Source organism: Penicillium coprophilum (assembly GCF_028826855.1).
Source record: "Penicillium coprophilum strain IBT 35676 chromosome Unknown utg000004l_segment0_segment0, whole genome shotgun sequence".
In the NCBI taxonomy this organism is placed as follows: Eukaryota; Fungi; Ascomycota; class Eurotiomycetes; order Eurotiales; family Aspergillaceae; genus Penicillium; species Penicillium coprophilum.
The window spans coordinates 7309192-7330319 of record NW_026622723.1 but is presented as its reverse complement, the minus strand read 5'-3'; the positions used below and the strand labels follow the sequence as shown (position 1 = coordinate 7330319).

At 48.9% G+C, this 21128-nt stretch overlaps 10 protein-coding genes across 10 annotated transcripts; 4 read left to right on the top strand and 6 right to left on the bottom strand.

Annotated features, from left to right (window-relative positions):
- Positions 1-2: 2 nt before the first annotated feature.
- Positions 3-1570, top strand: N7500_007198 (ribosome biogenesis protein LTV1; the record flags this gene model as incomplete). Its single annotated transcript, XM_056678342.1, has 2 exons — positions 3-22; positions 73-1570. The coding sequence occupies 2 exons, from the start codon at positions 3-5 to the stop codon at positions 1568-1570; spliced, it is 1518 nt and encodes a 505-aa protein (XP_056533342.1).
- Positions 1571-1726: 156 nt separating this feature from the next.
- N7500_007197 (HAD family hydrolase) lies at positions 1727-2452 on the bottom strand (the record flags this gene model as incomplete). The annotated part of the gene is made up of 1 exon (XM_056678341.1): positions 1727-2452. One exon carries the CDS (start codon positions 2450-2452, stop codon positions 1727-1729), a length of 726 nt encoding a protein of 241 aa, XP_056533341.1.
- A 194-nt stretch (positions 2453-2646) lies between these two features.
- N7500_007196 (CDP-diacylglycerol--glycerol-3-phosphate 3-phosphatidyltransferase) lies at positions 2647-4397 on the bottom strand (the record flags this gene model as incomplete). The annotated part of the gene is made up of 3 exons (XM_056678340.1): positions 2647-3649; positions 3700-4052; positions 4110-4397. 3 exons carry the CDS (start codon positions 4395-4397, stop codon positions 2647-2649), a joined length of 1644 nt encoding a protein of 547 aa, XP_056533340.1.
- A 101-nt stretch (positions 4398-4498) lies between these two features.
- On the top strand, positions 4499-5306 carry N7500_007195 (complex I NDUFA12 subunit family protein; the record flags this gene model as incomplete). The annotated part of the gene is made up of 7 exons (XM_056678339.1): positions 4499-4549; positions 4608-4628; positions 4713-4719; positions 4778-4855; positions 4923-4986; positions 5055-5192; positions 5258-5306. The coding sequence occupies 7 exons, from the start codon at positions 4499-4501 to the stop codon at positions 5304-5306; spliced, it is 408 nt and encodes a 135-aa protein (XP_056533339.1).
- Positions 5307-5603: 297 nt separating this feature from the next.
- Positions 5604-9226, bottom strand: N7500_007194 (uncharacterized protein; the record flags this gene model as incomplete). The annotated part of the gene is made up of 6 exons (XM_056678338.1): positions 5604-6549; positions 6573-7972; positions 8028-8648; positions 8703-8718; positions 8755-9028; positions 9082-9226. 6 exons carry the CDS (start codon positions 9224-9226, stop codon positions 5604-5606), a joined length of 3402 nt encoding a protein of 1133 aa, XP_056533338.1.
- Positions 9227-9575: 349 nt separating this feature from the next.
- Positions 9576-11952, top strand: N7500_007193 (RIX1/PELP1 family protein; the record flags this gene model as incomplete). The annotated part of the gene is made up of 2 exons (XM_056678337.1): positions 9576-9908; positions 9970-11952. 2 exons carry the CDS (start codon positions 9576-9578, stop codon positions 11950-11952), a joined length of 2316 nt encoding a protein of 771 aa, XP_056533337.1.
- A 123-nt stretch (positions 11953-12075) lies between these two features.
- On the bottom strand, positions 12076-13662 carry N7500_007192 (wax synthase family protein; the record flags this gene model as incomplete). Its single annotated transcript, XM_056678336.1, has 1 exon — positions 12076-13662. One exon carries the CDS (start codon positions 13660-13662, stop codon positions 12076-12078), a length of 1587 nt encoding a protein of 528 aa, XP_056533336.1.
- A 2586-nt stretch (positions 13663-16248) lies between these two features.
- Positions 16249-17303, bottom strand: N7500_007191 (kinase domain containing protein; the record flags this gene model as incomplete). Its single annotated transcript, XM_056678335.1, has 2 exons — positions 16249-17109; positions 17259-17303. 2 exons carry the CDS (start codon positions 17301-17303, stop codon positions 16249-16251), a joined length of 906 nt encoding a protein of 301 aa, XP_056533335.1.
- Positions 17304-18051: 748 nt separating this feature from the next.
- Positions 18052-18951, top strand: N7500_007190 (SDR family NAD(P)-dependent oxidoreductase; the record flags this gene model as incomplete). Its single annotated transcript, XM_056678334.1, has 3 exons — positions 18052-18107; positions 18176-18606; positions 18680-18951. The coding sequence occupies 3 exons, from the start codon at positions 18052-18054 to the stop codon at positions 18949-18951; spliced, it is 759 nt and encodes a 252-aa protein (XP_056533334.1).
- A 514-nt stretch (positions 18952-19465) lies between these two features.
- N7500_007189 (uncharacterized protein) lies at positions 19466-20870 on the bottom strand (the record flags this gene model as incomplete). The annotated part of the gene is made up of 4 exons (XM_056678333.1): positions 19466-19710; positions 19777-20365; positions 20433-20558; positions 20625-20870. 4 exons carry the CDS (start codon positions 20868-20870, stop codon positions 19466-19468), a joined length of 1206 nt encoding a protein of 401 aa, XP_056533333.1.
- Between the last annotated feature and the right edge of the window lie 258 nt (positions 20871-21128).

The window sequence follows — 21128 nt, the reverse complement described above, 5'->3', positions numbered from 1 at the left end:
AGATGCCGCCCAAACAGTGGATGTACGTATAGCGCAAGGATGTTTATGGCGCAAAAACTGACCTTTCCATAGTGATAAGAAGAACGCGAGCAAGTTCCAGCTCTTTCACCGCTCTCAAAATGATCCGTTGATCCACGATACCAGTGCGGATGACCGTTTCCTGTACCAGATCGGAGGCCCCGCGCCCGCGCCCGCATCGTCTTCTTCCAGCTCCTCGAAGAAGAAATTGCCAAATTTGTCCGATCTCCAATCCGAATACGGCGATAGTGCTCGCAAGAATGAGGGCGAGGCCGCCAACTACGGCGTCTACTATGACGACTCCAACTATGATTACATGCAGCATCTGCGCGAGCTGGGAAGCGGCACCGGAGATGCGTACTTTGTCGAAGCCAAGAATGAAAAGGCCAAGGGCAGGGCTGGTCGAGGGATGAAGCTGGAAGACGCGCTGCGACAGGTCTCGCTCGTGGACAAAGATACCTACCACCAGAGCCCCTCCACCGGTCCCAGTCTTTATGGCTCACAATATGGTGATATGCGCTCAACAACTTCGTCCTTTGTCCGCAAGCCAACCTACCAGGATCAGCAGAATGTCCCTGACGCAATTGCCGGATTCAAGCCTGACATGGACCCGCGGCTGCGAGAGGCGCTGGAGGCGCTGGAGGACGAAGCCTATGTGGAGGATGGCGACGCTGACGGAATTTTCGGTGAACTAACAGCCAATGCGGAGGAAATCGACGAGGGCGACTGGGAGGATTCTCTGTTCGACCACGATGATGAAGATGAGGGATGGGAATCGGATGCTACGGAGAAAGCGCCTGTGCAACCGGACAGCACCAAGGCCGATACCAAGGCTGATCGCTCAGTGGATGATGAGCTGCCGGAAGAGCCGGTGAAGCCACCAATGGACGTCGGCGAAATGCCCGATCATGATCAGCCGGCTCCCGATATGCAGCCCACTGACCAGAGTTGGATGAGCGAGTTTGCCAAGTTCAAAAAGGATGCTAAGGCTGGAAATGCCCCTGCCCCGGCTGCACCCACAATCGCAGCATCGCAGACAATGGCATCAACCGCCTTTACTATTGGCGGAACGCCAATTCGCCGGAAGAAGCGCAAGGGTGCCCTAACTAACCCATCTGCGTACTCAATGACCTCGTCCGCTCTGGCTCGTACTGCCGGTCACCGTCTCCTCGATGACCGTTTTGACAAGGTTGAGCAGCTCTACGCTCTTGACGAGGAAGATGAATACGATGACAGCATGTCTATGATCAGTGGAATGACAGGTGCAACCGGAATGACGGGCATGTCCACCGCATCATCCGTGGCCCCCAGTCTGGTCGATGGCAATGGCGAAGCCGTGCACAGCCACAGCACCTTCAACAATGTCATGGATGACTTCCTCTCCAGCTGGGATCCCAACACCAGTGGACAGGCGAAGCGTCACGGTGCCAAGCACAAGCGTGGCAAGAACGGTAACGAGGCCATTGGCATCAGAATGCTCGACGAGGTGCGATCCGGTCTCGGCCCAGCCCGAATTCGAGGCGCAAAGGGCAAAGTCTCTGGAACAGCTTAGATGAAGATTTGCACTGCATATGAGACGACACCCAATGGGAAACCCCAGTCATGATATGGCGTTTGGCTTTTTATACTTATTTATTGCGGCATTCCTGTGCGTTAGGGTTGATATCTCTTGATGGCTAGACCAAAAGTTATGTTTATGTCTCGATGCTTACTCTCCATGGACGAGTACCTTTTCTACATCAACCCACGAATTCACTCGTAATGCAATGGTATCATGCAAGTGAGACAGCTGTTTCTCGTCATATAGAACAGCCAGTATTCCTTCCTCCCGTGCAGCCTCAACATCGCGAATCCTGTTATCACCAAAGTATACAATATCTTCAGCCGCGATACCGTATCTCTCCAGCACAACACCAAACAGCCCATCGACCTTCGACTTGCCGACCTCGTTCGTCGTCACAAGGATATCAATGTAAGACCGTATCCCGAGTTCCTGGACCGTCCACTCCTGCGCATCCGCCGGGCCTTCGGTAATAACAATCACCTTCTTTCCCAGCCTTCGCAAAGTCTGCAAAAGGTGCAATGCACCCGCCTTCAGAGTCAAGTTCTCGCGTAGAGAGTCTTGATATACCTCTAACAGACGATCCAGCAGAGAGTCATCAATGAGCCCGTGCGCCTGGAGGAGATGCCCGAACCGTTCGCGCCGGTACTCGCTTGAGGTCCTGCCATCCGTGAAGGCATTTGCGGTTGCACTGCGCAGTATATCTTGATATGTACTTCTGAGTGGATCTACGCTCGTCTTGTTGCTTGAGGTGTGAATCGTGTCAAAGACATGGGTTGAAGCGGCGGCCGAGGCTCGTCGGAATTCGTGGAGGGTGTCATCTAGATCAAAGCCGAACCAGGATTTGGAGGCGAAAATTCCTCGAATAGACATAATGGTATTTTAAGGCGTGAGTATTCTGGTATGATTCTGGTGTCATCGAGTTAGTGGTGATGGATCCATAGCGTATGAGTCAGATGGAGATGTTCTTCGATGGTGTGATAGCTTCGACCACATCACTCTGTATTCCAATATATTACAAATTCGCTATTATTTTCAAGAAATATTTATACAAAAAACCGAGCGAATTAGAAGGCGCCGCCAACCTTCTCTACAATCCACATGGAAAGTCTCACATTCCATCCGACTCGCCTTTCCGTTCGCATGAGGTCATCTCTCGAGACGGGGCTAGCATTTTTCTGAAGCCGCTCAGTCTCTTCACCCAACTTCTGTTTGAGTTCAGGATCATTCGTCACGACCACAGCGCCGGACTCGAGGTCTAAGCTGTAGCTGCGCTTTGTGTAGTTGCTGCTACCGACGAAGGTGAGGCTGGGGTGTTCCTCGCGTGGCAGTGTGACCCACAGACCTTTGGCATGGTAGGTCCATCCGCCTGGTGTACCAACAGTGCCCTTGCGCCACTCCTTCAGTTGAATGGAGTCCGTGGCGTGTGCATCGGCGACGCGGTCAAGGAAGCGGGCCGCGAGATGTGTGTATGCGGCTGGTAGCATTCCTGAGACTCCAGAAGAGCCAAAGAATCCATTTGCCCACGGCGACGCCGTCAGAACGGTGCCTTTCGTGGTTGTGGGAGTCCTCGAGGCTGTGGTCGTACTGGAAATTAGGAGAGAAGAAAGGACAGGGTGCATGTTGAAGTAACCTGCTGTGAAGAGCCAGCGGGCACCAACAAAGAGTTTTGAGCTTGACATGAGATGGAGAATGGTCGTCACGGCAGGGTATTCGGTAGATGTGTCATCAGGTTGCAGTAGAGAAGTAAACTGGGATACAGGGTATACATAAGTTTGACTCGACGAGGAGGGAAGTGCAGGTTTGTTGTCGGAGGCCTGGATGAGAGGACTCAAGAACTTGGAAGAGTATGCAATGAATTCTTGGGGATCGTCAAGAGGAGAAGGAGCTTTGTTTGCGGCAGGCCAGTCCAAAATATAGCTGGATTTATTTTGAGGATCCGGCAGCACCTGGAAGCTCAGACTGCAGACTGCATGATGGATTTTAGCGTAATATTCGGTCAGCACTTTGGAATCGAACACGTGGTATCGATCTAGGCGGCTGGTGAAGTATTCCTCAGATAGATTTGCTCTGTGAGTATATTAATATCCCGCCTTTGTACCAGTTCGCGAATAACATACCCCGATAGAATGATCTCATCGTCTATCCCGTACAGCTTCATGTGCTGCAAGCCCCAGCCCTCGTTGACACGAGCAGGGATCCACTTCTTTTTTAGACCCGTCAAGTTAGGAGTATGGAACATCCGAATCTCGACTCGTTCAGGTCCGTACTCTTCGACCAGCGAACAAAGCAATGATGCGCATGAAGGATTCGGAGTCTCCCGTGTGCCGCGCAGAGCATCTGTAAGAATAGAAACTTTGAGGTCCGGGTTACCGCGGAGAGCCTGGCTTAAGGTGTCGATGAGATCGTGTTCTGTCTTGCCGATGTATAATGTGGAGAGGTAAATGCGCCGCCGGGCATTGCGGATTTTATTCTGCGGAACTGAGATTAGTCCCGAGTGTTTTCGAACATACAAACAGATAAAACGTACCTTCAATGTAGTGTAGAAATTGGCCGGAGAGTCTATTATGTGGATTTGAGACGCAGGCACCTCGAATCGGGGAGCAATGCGATCTAGCTCCGCGGTGATTCCTGCTAGAGGTGAAGGAGCGGGTGCTGTAGTCGCACCTTCTGCACCGGTATGCGCAGAGAATTGGCGAGTACATAGTCTCCGACGTGCAGCTGGGCGACGCCCAGCGCAACGAAGCGTTTGCCCTGCAATGCGACCGAACATGTCTGAATATCCAAGGTCGAGGGTTTTCTGAATCGGGATATCCATGGTAGGGTAGTGTGCAAACAGTGCAAACGCACCGCCCTCCTGCAACCTCAAATCGCCAATCTCTCGCATCCCATTCGCTCTAGCACAATATACCAGCAAAGATGTCGACTATTGTGAGGACGCTGCGCAACCTTCGCCGAGTCGGATTCAAGGTTTGTATAATTGCGATCTCTTCTCTATGGAACCTCGGTAGCTAACACATTTGTACAGGATGCCGCCCACCAGATGCAGGTCGGTTACGGACGCCTCCCCCGGAACAGCAGGTCAATTGAATGAGCTCGAGACTAACTTATGTCCCTGCTCGCTGTGATATAGAACATTGGTGCGTTGCCACTCTATCGGCGTCTGTCTAGCAGTTGATTAACCATGTGCTCTTACAGGTGATACCAAGGCTGGAACTCTGATCGGAACCGACCGCTTCGGAAACAAATACTTCGAGAACGTGGAGGAATTGCCTCGTAAGAATACGCTTCAGCTCATATATCGCATTGAAGAATGAAGTTCTGATTGTGCTTCCCCGTTTAGTCCGAACACGATGGATCGACTACAAGGAGGCCGAATACGACGCATCCCAGATTGAGCCTGGCTGGTAAGCGCTTCTCTCGAGACACTAGGTCAGCAGTTCACCTGCGATGATGTGGAACTAACCTTGTTAAGGCACGCATGGATTTCCTACCTCGTTGACGCGCCCCCGCACGCCGACAAGATCATGCAGTCCGGTTTCCGTCCCTGGGAGCTGTCCAACCCCCGTCCCAACCCGACTCTCAGCCGCGCTGCATTCAAGACTTATTCCACGTAGGTGCAATCTTTCTGTGTGCAGTTTTTTGGTCTTTCTTGTGCATCGGCTAACGTCACTCTAGCACCCGGCCCAAGATTGCTGCCTGGACTCCCACCGCTGCTCCGCGGTAGATTTATTTGCAGTAGCAGAATCAATCCACTTGTTTTGTTGTTCAACTGATCCGGTTCTTCCTTTTCAACCATTAACAACTTGTTTGTTGATTTAGGAAATGTATATAAAGACGTTTTGCCAGTAGTTCTTATTTTTTTACGAAGAAAGTCCGCTTTCAAAATTGCACTTCAATGAGAACTGTAGTAATGATGACCCTTATGGTATAAACAAGGTGTTTCGTCAAAAAAAAGGGAAATCCGTTGCTAGAGGAGGAAAATGCGGTAGATACAGAAAGATATACGATTCTGTTGCCGTCATTAGAGGACATAGACACCGGAACCGATATTGGACCAATGCCGAATTGGGCGTCGATCCTCCAGTTCAATGCACCACCAAAGCACTTCTTTCAGCTTCTCGACCTGCTCACCAGCTTCATAAGCTCTCGACAACGCATACCATGCCTCAGAGTTGTCCCAAGAGCTTCCAAGCTTTGTCAAAGCCGAAAGAAGCCCATAGGCGCGATCGCGGGCTGCGAGACGGTGAAGTTGCTTAGGTTCAACATCTTGTGCAGATAGATGAGGCTCTTCGTGACGCACATTCCCGGTGTCGCTTGATATCTTGAGATCATCGGTTGAGATGGCCTTCGCAGATTTGGGCTTGGGTGTCTCCGACAGCAATGATAGACGTGAGGCGTCAAGATCAACGTCGGTGTTCGATGGCTCTGGGTCTAATTTCTGATCCCAAATGTCCAGGAGAAGGTTGGCAAGCCCAATTGTCGCTGCTGGGTGGTCCTGGAAGTGCAGCAGCGCTTCCTCAAAATGTCTGATGGCTTGATGGGGGTTAGATCGAGCCTGAGACAAGAGACCCTGTTCCGCGTAGATATCAGCCCAGAGCTCCTCAGAGCTTTTGGAAGCACCCCAGCCGCGCTTGCTAAAAGATCGAGCTGAGGATTCGTGTGATGCCACGAGTGCTTCTATTCGCGCAGCTTGTTTCGAAGCTTCTTCGCAAGCTTCACGGGCATCATCGAAAAGAGAGGCCCGACGATAAAGACCAGCGATAACAAGCCATATTTTGACGAGAAGACCCAAGGCGTGCTTCTGGGATTGAATTAGAGAAAACTTCGTGACGGCACTTGTGGGAGAATCGAAACGGTAGCCAATTGGGAGTCGGATGTCTTGTTTAGGGGGTTGTTCCTCATGCCCGGCGGGGGAGCTTGTTGCTTGTAGTCCATGTTGTGTGCCATCTTCGGCAGTGGTTGTTTGCCTTTGGTAGGATGGATTGCGGACCCTGATGATGTGCTGCCAGAAAACGCAATGCCGACCATTTCTGCGGATTGCTCACCTCCATTAGGAAGCGGTGGCTCTTCGTCACGCGGCCTCTCGTTTCCATGAGAGCTTGAACTTCGCTTTTTCAATTTCTTGGAGTCTGCCCTCCCAATCGTTGGCGGTCTTCCCTGGCGGGTTTGAAGGTCTTCATCCGTGACCTGAATTGACGGCTGCTCCGTCATGTGACCATTGGGGATAGCTGGGGTGGGTGGGATGGCGGTATCAGAACCATTGCTCTGATCAGCACGGCGATCTGGTAACTGGGAAGTTCTGTTTCGGCCGAAAATGCTTCCACGGAAGCTTTTGGTGGTTCCAGCAGAGCTCTTTGGCGGTACTAGATGATCTGAATCGGATTTAGTGCCCCCAGCCTCGAGGTTCAGGTCTTGGAAAAGAGCGCCAAAAAGACTCAATAGTTGTGTGCTGTGGTTGACAGCAGCTTCGGGCCCTTCCAGGAGCTCGATGAAGGCAAGCTGCGTGATGCGTGTTTGGACGATGCGTTCTTTTTCTCTGCCTTGCAATCTGCTGACAATCGAACGCTGGTTGGGGGTTTGCGCATTCCTTGATAAATGTCGTTCGCGATGACCTCTCGAGAATAAATCTCGAGGAAACTGCTCAAATGCAGCCTCACATGAACGCCCAGCAATCTCGAACTCCTGCTTTGCACTTAGCAGCAGTGCAAGCAGATGCCACAGAGATACCAAGTCACGTTCTTTGGAAAGGTCATCAGATACTGCATTAGATGAACTGCTTGGTGTCAGAGCTGACTTGACATACTCAATTGCAGTGTCCAAATCTCTGTTTTCGGCCAATACAAGGCCTAGGGTGTAAAGTGAAGAATAGCTTGAGCTACTTCCCAATTCTGGAGCAAGACTCTTTTCGAGGTGTTCGATCGCATCGGCTCTGATTTCATCGCGTGATTCAGTCACAGGAGTCCAGCTTGCCCAGCAAGCAAGTCCAACACCGATGGCTCGGTAGGATGATGCCAGCACCGAGGGAATGATGTTCGGCAAGTTCGTGGGATTGCCATTGACCTGACCATCTGTGGTAGGCGTATTGTGCTTGTCGATATACTCCCTCATAATTTCAGTCAGATCTCGGGCTTTCTCTGCCTCTTCCAACGAGCCAAGACAGCTCAATAATGTGACTCCTTCAGAGAGCGTCTGCAGTAATACTTCATCTTTTTCCAGCTCACCGTATGCAGCAGACTTCTCTGCCCTTTCTTTAGCTTCAGTGACGATTTCAATATACGAATCGAGCGCCTTCACGGCGAGGTCGAAATCTGCCAAAGCAGAATGAACGTGGAAGAGACGTCGAAGTACCAAAGGAGAGTGGTAGGTCTTTGTCGCTGCCCGGTACAGAATCTAAAACAAGGAATGTTAGTACATGTGATTTCATAGAATATGATGTTAGACTCACCTCTAATACATTACGACTGACTGCATTCTGGCCTCCTTCGCCAAGGTCCGAATCCTGCCACTCGGGTCCGCACAAGACCTCCCAGTTACTGATCACCTGCTCGACCCACTCCTCGACTTGCGAGTTCTGCGAGCTGGCCGTAGGGAACATGACTTCAGAAAGAAGATTGCGTTCGTAGACAGTCTCTACGCGGCGCAATTCACTACCAAGTTGTGGGCGGTCCGGTCCATCATTGGGTCCGGTGTATGTAACTCCGTCCTGCAGGACCGCAGTGAGAAGCTTGTAATAAGCAGCCCATACCGATGCTCGGGGAGCTCGGCCAAAAGAATCTGCAGTCGATAAGTTGTTGTTAGAGACCCCCTGTTTCACGGCAGGATGAGCCGCCCACAACCTGAATAATCGCAAGGCAATATCTGCATGTCTGGGATCCGAATAGGGTGCATTTTTTGTCACTTCGCCACTGGCCAAAAGGGCACCATTGCCTAGAAGTGACTCGGACCAGTTCAGGAATTGCGGAGTGGTGACTGAGGTTAATTTACCGCCGCTTAGCCACGGGATTAGGGACGAAAATGTCTCCAATGCGTCATCGATGTCTGCAGCAGTAGATTGTGCGGCCGCTGGCTTTCTGTCAGATACAGCACTGACTACATCCGGAAGTAAACAAAGTAAACATACCCTTGATGTAGCATCCCTTTACTAAACAGACCTCGGTCCACGAAGTAGCTACCTCCCCCCACTGGCCAAGTTATCAAGAGTTGCCGTAAAATCCTTAGGGAGACGCGCTGCCGAGAGTCCAGGTTCTTTCAAAGCCCAATGGATCCACCCCAGACAGACTTGCGCTTGCAATAATTCTTGTGGTGATCCGTCATTGCTTCCAATTGTGATTAATAGGGCCGGAATCAGCTCGGCGAGACTCGGGGATGAAGAAGATGAGTCGCTGGAAGACTTTTGTTGAAGATATGCAACCACACGCGATTCCGCAGTTGCGGTCTGTATCAGGCCTAGAGACGGCTCGGTTAGGCTGAGATCAAGAGGCTAGGGGCCGGTAGCGTACAAGTCTTCTGCGGTGCATGTTTGGTCACTTTTCGAATCAACTCTGGGAGTTCATCCCATTTGCCCTGGCTCCGTGCCTGGTCCAAGGCCACGATGTAGCCCTGCCCTTTCTCGGCATTGCCTCCCTGGTTCGCACGTGTCAACATAAATACTGGGTGGTATCAACGATTTAGAAGAAATATGAACCAGCACATTTTGAAGGAGACAGAAGGGAAACACTTACAGCCATGATTCAGGAGAGTTGTGAATGATCTAGAAAGGGAGAAGAGCAATCAAGCTTCGCCAACTTCATCAGTCTGAAGCCCGATGATCGTCCAGGGGTGGAGAGCGATTACGTACGTGACGGTAATTTAACGACAGTTGATGTTGGTCCAAGCTTTTTGATGGAAAAAAAAGTTATCGATAAGACTTTCACCTTTCGTCGACTCTCAATTTTTTATCGATTGGCTTATTTTCTTGAGTTAAGACCTGCTGTTTAGGTCTGCATCAGTAGCCATGTCCTCCACTACTTTGCGCGCAATCACGCATCGCCTGACAACTACCCCGGTCGAGCAATTACCCCCGATAGCTTCGTTCCTTGCGACTTCATTGAACGATTGCGCTGAGCTGCTCTCAACCCCACAAACTCAGAAGTCTGGCAAATCGGAGTCAGATAATGCTGTCCAGGTCCATAAACTGAAGACTAGACTGGCCAGTCTGTTGCAGGATCGCAGTGTTGAAGGAAGATGGACCGCCGTTATTTTGGTGAAAGCTACAGTCGAAGCTGGTCAATGGGAAATCCTGCGCGGCTACGAGCCTATTGTTCGCAGCTTGATCAGCATTCTCGCAGTATGATCCAATTCAAACCCAGTGTCGTTCTATGCTGGCTCCATGGCTTATACGTTTCTAGAAACCGGATCCAATCTCCACGCGGAAGATGTGTATCATCACACTAACTCGTATCTTCCACCTCACATACCAGTACCCAACACTTGTCCGTGAGATCACAACCCCGCAGCTTCCTGGGTTCATTACTGCCGCCTTGAACTTGGTCTCTACCATCACGAAGACTCCCTCGGGCTCAGTCCGAAAGCCGAAGCCCAACACCCCATTCATGGAAGTTGTCCTACACGCCTTACTGGAATTGATCCCAAGGCACATCACTCTCTTCCGTCCGTTTGGCGCACAGCTCCGAACTCTCCTCGTTGAAGTAGTTGGCTCTTCTTCGCCTGCGTATTTCCCGGAGCATGTGATCGACGCCGCTGAGCAGCTGCTTGTCTCTCTCCACAAGTGCGCACCCAAGGATCAGGCGGGCTCTGGATGGAAGGATGACTGCAAGTCGACAATTTTGTCCATCCACAGAACAACAGACCACGTTTTCCGAGCCGTTGTAGAGCAGTGGGAGTCTGTCGATGCGACTCTGGTGCACACACGACCAAACTATAGCCAAGAAATGGGTGACGGTGGCCCGGATGGTTTGGGACTTCCAGGCTGGAGTGGACTCCACTCGGGTGTGGATAGGCTCGTCGCACTTCTGCAGATTCTCTCTGATTTCATCTCGATGCCATCCGCAGCTGCAGTGGCCCTTCCGATAGGCTCTATCCTTGACTTAACCTCCCGACTTACTTCGGTTACTGTTCCTCCCAACGGTACCGTTTCGTCTCAATCTGGCATTCAGTTCAATCAAGAAATCAGCCGTGACGAGCGAGAGGCACTTTGGATGGAGCTGCCTCGGATTCACATTGCATGCATGGGCTTGCTTTCCAACGTTGTCGGTATCCTGGGCACCAGCGCAACATCTGTAACGCAGACCATTCTCGAGCAGGCTGTCTGGACTTTCAAGGGCGAAAAGTTCAACAGAGACCTGCGCTCGGAAGTCTATGCTTTGCTTCGTTCTCTAGTGCCGGTGAACGGACCTGCTATGACGAGAGAGAGCGTGGTGTCTTTGACCAACGTCCTACGCTCTTGCTGCGATGATTTGTTACCACCGACCGAGGGTCCCAGCTCCACGGTGAATGCCGGCTCTGACTCTAATAAAACGAAGTCAAAAGGCGGACAGGGGACAGCCAATGCGGATGCCTTTTTCAACCCTGATCTGCAGAAATCCCGCCAGGCACAATCGGCTTCCCCCTTCTTGGAAGTTCGGCAAAATGCATCCGGGCTTTTGCAGGCCGTATTCGTTTCTATCCCTGCTGAGCTTGTTCCGCCCTCCATCAGGGCTGAAATGGACCGCTCAATCATTTTGACATCCGACAAGGATGCGATGTTCGCTAGCGTACTCAACCCTGTCCCGGCAGTCAAGGGCCGCGGCGCAGGCTCGAGTATCATTCCATTCTTGACTAGGCCTTATGCTGATCAGATGGAGGTGGAGGCTCTGGTCCGTCCCAGGATGCCAGTCTTGATGACCGCGCCCGAGCTTGACGCCTATGTCGATGAAGACCAAGAAGCAGAAGATGAGGACATGGCCGATGATGGATACAACGCCGCCCCAAAGACTACCGAATTTTTGAAGCAACCTGTCTCGGCGCCCCTGCAAGTACCGAAGTCAGACCATTCGAAGACTACAACTCCTGTGCCTACTTTCCACAAGCGGACCTACACTGAGGAATCTACAACCGAGGAGCCAACGCCGCAGAAGCAAGAGGTTCAAATCAAGAAGGCGCGGTTCGACGAGATCATCAGCACCTCGAGCCAGCAGCCTTTCTCTCAGCCAGCTCCTACGATCACCAATGCTGAGGCCCCCAAAGTTTCCACCCAGGTGCCCACCGCATCTACAGCCGTAACCCCACAGCCTATAGAAGAGGCTGATGATGATAGCGGTGATGAATTGCCCACTTTGAACATGGAATCTGACACCGATGAAGAGGATGACGATGTCACAATGGAAGGGTAGACGATGTAAATATACGTTTTATATACGTTTTATATACGTCCAATCATGTAATTTATCTCGTGGACTTGCAATCAATGACTGGAAGGGTTTCGAAAGTAATCTGAAATTCTATATCTACCACTTCTATAACACCCGTATGCCACTCCCCCAGTATGTACCATCACTCCAATATCGGAACCAAGGGTCATTCCAACACCACCAGCCTTGACCCTGTAGTCCAAATCCCAATGCACGAAGTGGACTAATCGGGAGAGGTTCCATCAACCATAAGCCACCCTTGGCAAAGTCATCCGCGATGAGGCCACCCGAGGTCATCAACCAACAAAATACAAATACAAAGTTTGCTGTTCTTCTCAGCCACCTCGGCGCACCAGCAAAGGGGGATTTCGGGAGGATTGACGTCTTGAAAAACTGCTCTGCCATGATTGCAACACCCTGCAAAGCGAAAAATAGGAAAGGCCCGAATATCGGGGACGTATCTGCAATCTGGGTATGGCTTCCGCAGGCATGTACAAAGCCGCTAAGACAGAAAGCCACCATCACGTAAATGCCACGACGGACTTGCATATGGGAGGCTAATCCGGCTGGAAGCACAGATAGAATCCAGCGTGCCGAAGCTACAAATCCATACCGAAAGATTTGGTGCCACCAACGACCCCAGCAACCCGCCAATCCTTCATCAAGGACTGGGCTGAAGAATGGCCCGAATGCCTCGGAATACAACCATGGGGCCCCTAATGGTGCGGCGGTCAAGTTCTTAGCCCCGTTGGGGAATGCGAGAGATAGTCCCAGGAAGAAGATTGGATTGAGTGATGTCACGAACTCGAGAGCAAAATATACACTTATGGCGCTGTATAAACGATGACAGAGCTGGGCCATCACAGGATACAATGTAAGATTTGTGAAGTAGAAGAATGGAAACGGCGTTGGCGAATCGGCTGGAGCGAGGCCTTGGAAGTAGGGATCTGGCATCAGGATAATGACTTTCAGGGTGTCCAGTACAAGGTAAGATATAAAGAACTTCCGAAAAGCAGCCTGCAGCCGGTGTTTGCCGCTAGGATAGGTGGAGGGTTCATGTGCTTTGATACTGCTCACGAATCCCGAATCCAGTTGCTTATGAACTGGTTGTGGAAGGGGACCTAGATGGGAAGCTCGCCAGTTCCATTCTGGTCCTCTCAAATTGAAGAGTAGTCCGGCGGACCATTCAAGTCGATGCCAAAACCTTTCGGGATATGAACGCCAGACAAACAGATTACCGTCCCCTTGTAGGCATGTTGGATTGTTCGAGCCAGGCGATTTTTTGGCAGTACAAGGTTCAATCTTGGGGTCATTTTGAGATTTGATATCAACAGGTCTCCGTTCAATGCGCTTGAAATCATTTTCAAGGTCTGTAAACACAAACAAGGTGGCATTCCATACTAACCACCAAGCGGTCATCAAGCCAAGCATATAGCCATTTCCTCCGATGATAGCCCGTCGGTGTTGTAGAATTTCAATTGCAATTGCAATACAGAGAACGAAAATGCCCTTTCGGACATATTGACCACCCCTGCTGCGGGGAATGACCAGACCTATCAAAGGTAAGATGTTGAGGATGACAACATGATATATGAAAACTGGCTTAAAGATGCCCTGTTCTATTTGGGTATCCAGTTGCCTCTCGTAGTTCTTGGCCAGATCCCTGTAAGAGCTAGAGCGGGGATCGGCCATGTGGGACATGGGGGCGCCACCGTAATCCCTGAGTACTCCGAGATGCGCCAGGAATGACCGACTCGTTATGTAGGGAATCAATACTATTCACAGACCAGGGCACTTAGTGACACTGAAGTGACAGGTCGATGGAATTTATGTTGGGCAATGCAAAACTTGAAATCGTTGGTGACGTTGGTTACACAAAAGAAATACAGCGTCACGTGCCTTGAAATAGTGAGGTTGTCAAATACAATGGTATCCTGAAATGTATGGGTCCAATCAATGGTATTAAAATCTCTGTATCATAGTATCCGCTTTCCTAGCAATTTATATAGGCGGTGGATTACTAATTCAAAGTTACTAAACAAACTAGATAAACAAAATCTCCGGTATACTAGTCTATATACTCCGATATACCCCCTTAGCGATACTAGTATAGGATTACTAGAACCCCTATATACCTTAGTATACTGATCTCTACTTCTTTATACTATTAAATCGCCTATATCCACTATATAAAGTATTTAAATAAAGGCTTTATACTTCTAGCGAGTAAGTAATTTTGAGAGTCTATTAGTGTATGTTACCAGCCAGTTCTTTAAACAAAAGAGTGCATTTCAACGAGAATACTAAGTACAGAGAGAGAAGGAAAAGGAAGAAAGAAAGGTTTACTGTATGTAGTTCTAGTCTAGTGGGGGAGGATAAGATCCGAAAGCTTATTTTAAATATAAGACACATATCTTTAGGGACTATAGGCACCTATATAGGCCCTTACATGACTACTATCTACCATAGTAGTCTATCTACGGACCCGTATAGGTCTATATATAGTCAATAGATCCTAGGAATAAAACTCATGCGATCCTTTCTGAATCACAATAGTCCACTCAAATAGCAAGACTATATTTCAAAACCCCTTCAAATTCTCCTCTCCCCCCAAATCCCCAACTCTCTATTCTCTACCAGTTTCCTGTTTTATAAGTACCCACAACCACCACATCTCGAATATTTTCTCAGCCGTCTCTTCCACACAATATGTCAAACGCCAGTTCTCGCCTGGAATCCTTTTGGCCATGGAATTCTTTCCAGGACAAAGCCCAGCTTTTGCGAGATTCTCTCGATATTTGCCGCTACCCAAGTCCTGTCTCGATGACTCCCACCCCGCCTGCGCCCCTACAATCTCGCTCGCCCAATAGGCCGACTGCCCCATTCTCCCCCTTGTACTTTTCGGTCGCAAACTGCGGCTGAGCCCTTATTGCCTTTACATTCCACTCTTGGGATCGGAGTCATTCGGCCTCTTGGCGTAGACAGTGTTGTAAGAAGGTTGCACGGCTTTTGGAAGAGCAATACGGTACAGATCATTCGTTCACAGAGCGCTTACTCAGCCTATATAGCCTACTTGTTCTTCAAATGGGATTCACTGCCTGCTCCCCTCGGTCATCCTCCCTCGTTCTCGATTCGATGATTTACCACCTCCCCAATGCCTTGTCTTAGTGTCTCGTCCGTGCTCCGGGGCTGCCTGGCTATGATCTGCCTAGCAGCTCGTTGTCTTCGCTGCTCCGTTCCATCGTGGCTTGGTTCCCTGGTGACTGTAGATGCTTCGCCCTGTCCCAAGTATCCAATGGTAAAAATGCCTCATCAACGATCTCATATCTAAACCTAGCAACCAAGCAATCACCTACTCGGATTTTCGGTCTTGAGGGAAGTTATTATTTAATCACAAGATATAGGTTCGTTATACGCACCCAGGCGCTAGCTGATCACAAAAATGTGTTTCTAATGCGATCCCCTGCTTCGGATTCGACTCTCCCGTATTTAAAAGATTTTTTGTTCCATCTGAGTTGCTATCAGCTAGATCGCAGTCGTAAATACGCATAAATTCTCCTCTTTCTAGAAATATCTTGTATTCTAGCTAAAATACCTGACTGGCTATAAAAATCCACCTATTTCTCCGATTAAGAATTATAATAATGGTTCCGATATCCGTATTTTACGCGCTAAGCTGCTACCAAGTATCTTAATGTGACATCGAATGTATATATATATACTCTGTGACAATATTAGACTAGAGGCTTTTATGGGAAACCTAGTGGAAATCCAGTAGAAACATGGCGATATTCGCCCTCCAATGAGGGTCCTTGTTGTCTCCTTTTTGTGTGTGCTGACTGTAGCTACCCTTCCTCGTTTGAACGTATGTGACGTGATGTAGCGCCCCCTCCTTCCCCCGGCGGAAAACCTAAGGGAATATTTGGCTAGCATATGGTTGGCGTCTTACTAGACAGTAATTCCCCGCTTTTAGACGCCTATCTAGATAGTAGACGCTTTAGTATAAATAACGGCTTATTTAATAGCCGTGGTTCCTAATATCTACGCAGATATCAGCGTTATCCTTTATCGCCCTTCTATCTAGCGACGAAATAGTGCAATCAAAGTTTGTATCCTATCAAAAAGGAGTAAAACACCAATAATTGACAGTTTCTAGGATATATGAATATCTTGTGTCCACTAAGCATTATCGCGGCTGTCCAATATCATGCGACACAACGACCAGAACTTTCAATCGATGCCTCCAAGCAAAACAAACCGGTATCGACTATCCCGATCCTAAGGATACCCCACTTGGTCAATCAACACACCCCGAGCAATGTCTAAACCATCGAGATGAGGGATATAGTCGGCGTTAAGCTTACTGCGAATTATATCTCGCATAAAAGCCTGTACATATTCGGCTGAATCGACTTGGGATAACCAACACTGCTTGATAATCTGTCCGCATGGAATAGCAGAAACATTAGGGAACTCCTTTCTCTTGAAACATTCTTCCACTTGATCGCTAGGAATCTCCTCGTAGGGACTAGTTCCTTGAAAAACCTCGTAAAGAGTCGACCCGAGCGCAAATAGATCTGTAGCCACGGTAGGTGGGTCTCTCCAATGTCGTGGGAGATAGAATCGAGTTCCCTCACCAGAGGCCGGTTTAGACCCATCTAGCGAAGAGCCAGAGAAGTCAATGATTTTGATATTGAGAGTCGCGTCTAAGAGGAAATTTCGCGGTTTGATATCGCAGTGGATTATGCCGTTACTATGTAGGAGAGCGACGGCTTGCGCGATTTGGTATGCCCACTTCAACTTCAGGCTCATCGGAATCGAGTTTTGGGCTTGAAGATAGGTTTTGAGGTCACCGTTTTTCATATACTCAAGAATAAGGCCATCCCTAGAGTGATCCAATATTCGTACCAGCCTTTCATGTGGGCCAACGCGATGATAGATACTGGCCTCTTTGGCAATTTCCAGGATGTGGTTTTCTATTTCAGCGTCAGGAAATGGCGATTTAAGGACGGTACCATCACCAAGGAGTTCCACAATCCCAGTTAGCCCACCAGAGATAAATTGTCCTTGAGCATCTCTGCTAATGGTTTCGACCTTTCCGTGTCTAGTTTCATTTGCTTCGTAACCGTATTGAGGTCCCTACGTAAGTTGGTCAGGAAACTCTTGCGATAGAAAGGGACGGGCTCGACTTATACCGCTTCAATATCGTGACAAGTGGGCCAGTGGATTAGGCGTGACAAAGGAGAAATGAACGCAATCTCTATCCAGTCCTTGAGACTATAACATACTGATAGGAATCGTCGTAGTGTCTGCGATAAGAGTATAAAAGCCATTTGAAACGCGGCGATTGTCGGTGATGCTATATTGGCGAAGACCGCGTCGCAATTCTCGCGCAAAAGAGTGATTCATCACGTGGTTTCCTGCCAGTTTCAGTGTCCCGAAGGGTTTGCAGGGTTTGCACTACTTGTTGACCTCAGGCATTCACCAGGGAGTGGATGCCTGAGGTTCTTTCTGGTCTCTACAAAAGCACACAGACCAAATTCTTGATGATTGGGTTCTCAATGATTAATTACTTATGTTTAGATTGCAATGTACCTCTCTACTTAAGCCGTATAGTAGCTTGATAGTTGAAAATCGTGGAATCAATACACTATGGGGCAACCTGCTATGGCGCGCACCGGCAGTTGGAGATTGCCGTACTACCGCATTCCCCTTACTACAACGACCATGCACGCTACTATCCTCGTGAAAAAGAATAAAACGATCGCAAAATCAGCGTAAACGGCAAAATCAATATTTTGGACAGATAACCAGGTTAGATAATCTTATCACTACCTAGGTATCTTTAGGGTTGCTGCAAAACGTTGGGAGGAGCTCCTTCATGAACCCACTCTGCCCACTTTGGTTATTCCATGGAACAACTCCCTACTCCGGATTATACGTGGCAATATGGCCTGCAGTCTGTTTATCAGGAACATTTTTCAATGGCGGAGAACATTTGACGCTAATGGGGTAATATGGGGGTCTTTGATCTCTCTGCTGAATCAGTAAACTTGCACTTCTAACGTGCTGTTCACAACAATGGCATTTAACGACATTCGAGGTAAATTGGCCGTAATCACCGGTGCCTCAGGAGGGTAAGCAAGACACCGAGTCTGTTTATACAAAGACATGAAGTTGAGTCACGTCATTTTTCCGACTTTAGGATCGGTGCAGCTTGTGCACACCAACTTGCACAACATGGGGTTCATCTCGCCTTGACCTACTCGACCAATTTGATCTCTTTGAACAATATCGTGGCAGATATCCAATCCAAGAATCCCACTCAGAATCTTCGCATCTCAATCCATCAAGTTGATGTTGGGTCTAGCGATCAAATCCAGGCAATGTTTGAACAAATTGATCTCAAGCACGGCCAACGACCAGACATTCTTGTATCGAATGCCGGATATGGCAAGCGGATTCCTGATGTGTCGGACATAACACTTGAGGAGTTTGATTACACCATGAACATCAACCTTCGCGCTGCCTTCATCCTTGTCAAGGGCGTAGTAGAGCACATGAAGGCCCAGAGGTGGGGCCGGATTATCTTTATGTCCTCTATCGCCGCTCAAGGTGGAGGTATTAACGGCTGTCGTGAGTTAATTCACTGTTCTTGGTGCCTCAGCTTTTTCTCCAAGGTAATCACTGACTCAGTTTCACATTCTAGACTACGCAGCCTCAAAGGGTGGTCTTACTGGTATGATGAAGAACCTTTCAACTCGACTGGCAGAGTACAACATTAGTGTCAACGACGTCGCCCCAGCTATGATCGGTGATACAGGCATGCTTTCCTCTGCCGCGGCATTCCCCGAAGTGGCAGCGAGTATTCCTCTAAAGCGGTTAGGAACTCCAGAAGAAACGGCGAACGTTGTTACCATGCTAGTGAAGACTGGGTACATGACGGGTCAGAGTCTCCTCCTAGCTGGAGGGTTAAAATAGATTCTAGAACTAGGGACAATGAAATCTTCCCATTTGCAAACCTTTGGTCCGTGACAATGTTTTCAAGTCTCTTTCCCCTATACCGTAAAATTTGAACGAATTTTGTTCTTACACGGTCCTTTGGTCCTAAGGCTGAAAATTTCATCTCAGGAATACTACTTGCAAAGACAAGGACACATCACAATGACCAGTCCTATTACCATGTCGCTGTGGGGAGGCTTGGGAGAAAACTGTGGTTATATTTCCTTTCGAGATGTATTAGAAAAATAATGGCTAGAGATGTTTATTGCTTGATGTCTCTGATCCACCGTCTGTCCATGAGTAAGTAAACACCTGGGCAGTCAGCTACGCTTTTCATACTACTGTATAATGTATGAACGAGATAAAATAAAAGTTGAAACGCTACATGAATGGATCTTGCATACAATCTGTTGGCATAAATCATCCGAAAAAAAAACCAGGGGTAATAATATCAAAAAAAACAAACCCTTCCAATCAGTGCTTGCATTCTAGTTTAAACAGGCAGGACGACCTTGACGCCCATGTACTCTCGCTGATGCATAATCTTGCCATCAATAAGGACCTGGTCAGCACCAACTCTGTTGCGTTCTTGGTCCGTAGGATCAGTGGCGGTAGAGATCTGAATTTCGCGCCATTGCCGGTTGGTAGGCACGAGCTTTCCTTGGGATGTAAGGCTCTTGAACTCCTTGTAGACGCCCTGCTCCTCAACACAGCCAACCCTTTGAATAAGAGGAGAAGCTATAAAAGGATATATCAGCATAATTGTTCTGATGAGCCCAGGTGTGTTGATTTCAATGTACTAACCTGTTGCAGGACCCATGCGTAAATCACCAACAGAACTGTTGAACAGAACCAGCGAGAGGCGCTCCTGCTGCAATTGATCGGAGGGAGGCTTGTAGACACGGTGACGAGTAGCCTTGAAATGACCACCAGAAACAATCTCCAAGGTATCACCGATGTTAATGACAAGTGCACCGGGCTTGTAGGGCACGTAGTACCACTGTTCATCGCGGCCCCAAATCTGAAGACACGAGATAGGGACAGAGAATAGCAAGGTGGTCAGACCAAAGTCAGTGTGACCGTGCATGCGCAGGCCCTTGGATGCCTCCTGGGTCTTCTTCTGGACAGGGCGGAAAAGCGCGTGACGGAAGTATCCCTCGCCAGTTGGACAACCGTGTGACTGAACATTGTCCCAGAGATAGTCGTCGGGCAACTCGAGGACGCGGGAGAAGAGAGTCAGGAGGCGGCGGTTGACGGACTTGGTCAGATAGTTGGAGAACTCTTCAATCTCGTCCATGAATGGGTGAAGGCATTTGGGAACACGGTTGATGTCGTTCCAGTCGGGCTTGTACCAGTTGAATTGCTCGATACCGTCTTCGGGTCCGCGTTCGCGCTAATCAGCAAAAAGGATAGTAAGTATAGGGCCTGATTTTCTTAATGCATGAGGGGGATTTTTTTACCTTGAATCCGTAGGGATGTTTGTAGCCGGACCAGACACCAGTTTCAGGGTTAAACAAAAGGCGTTCCTTGTCCTCTTCGCTGATATTATTGTATAGATACTGTGCAAGAGAGAATTGACGGTGGAGCTATTTGAAAGAGACATATTATGAGTGACATTAACCTTAGAGTATTTCCCGAGAACAAAGACTCACCTGTTCTAGGGAAATTCCATAGTTTTCGAGGAAAAGAAATCCATCATCACGAATGGCGACCTTGACCTGCTGAACAAGTTTCTCAACAACAGCAGGATCATCCGAGTCCATCAAAGAGAGATCAATGGAGCTAAGCTCCGCAAAGTTCTCCTTTTGCTGAGTAACTGGTGGTGGGATCCATGTTGGGACAAAAGGCTTGCCAGGCAGGTCGGCCGCAGGGGGATTGAAGGGAGCTGCAGGTGCCATGGTAGTGTTTGTGCAAAGAATGGTTCAAGGTTGTGATCGATGCTGAAGACAGTGTGTGGAAGATTATCTGATCGAGTTCTATATCTACTTTATATCTGATGAGACGTGAAACCCTATCTGCGCATCCGATATCCGGTAAGGTAAGTATGGCATGCTTCATTCAGCTAGATTAGATCTAATGGAGGACTATCAACCTCTACTACTGGCACCACCATATTCTGGGCGTGGTAATCGTGAGGTTGGATGCACCTTGTTTCA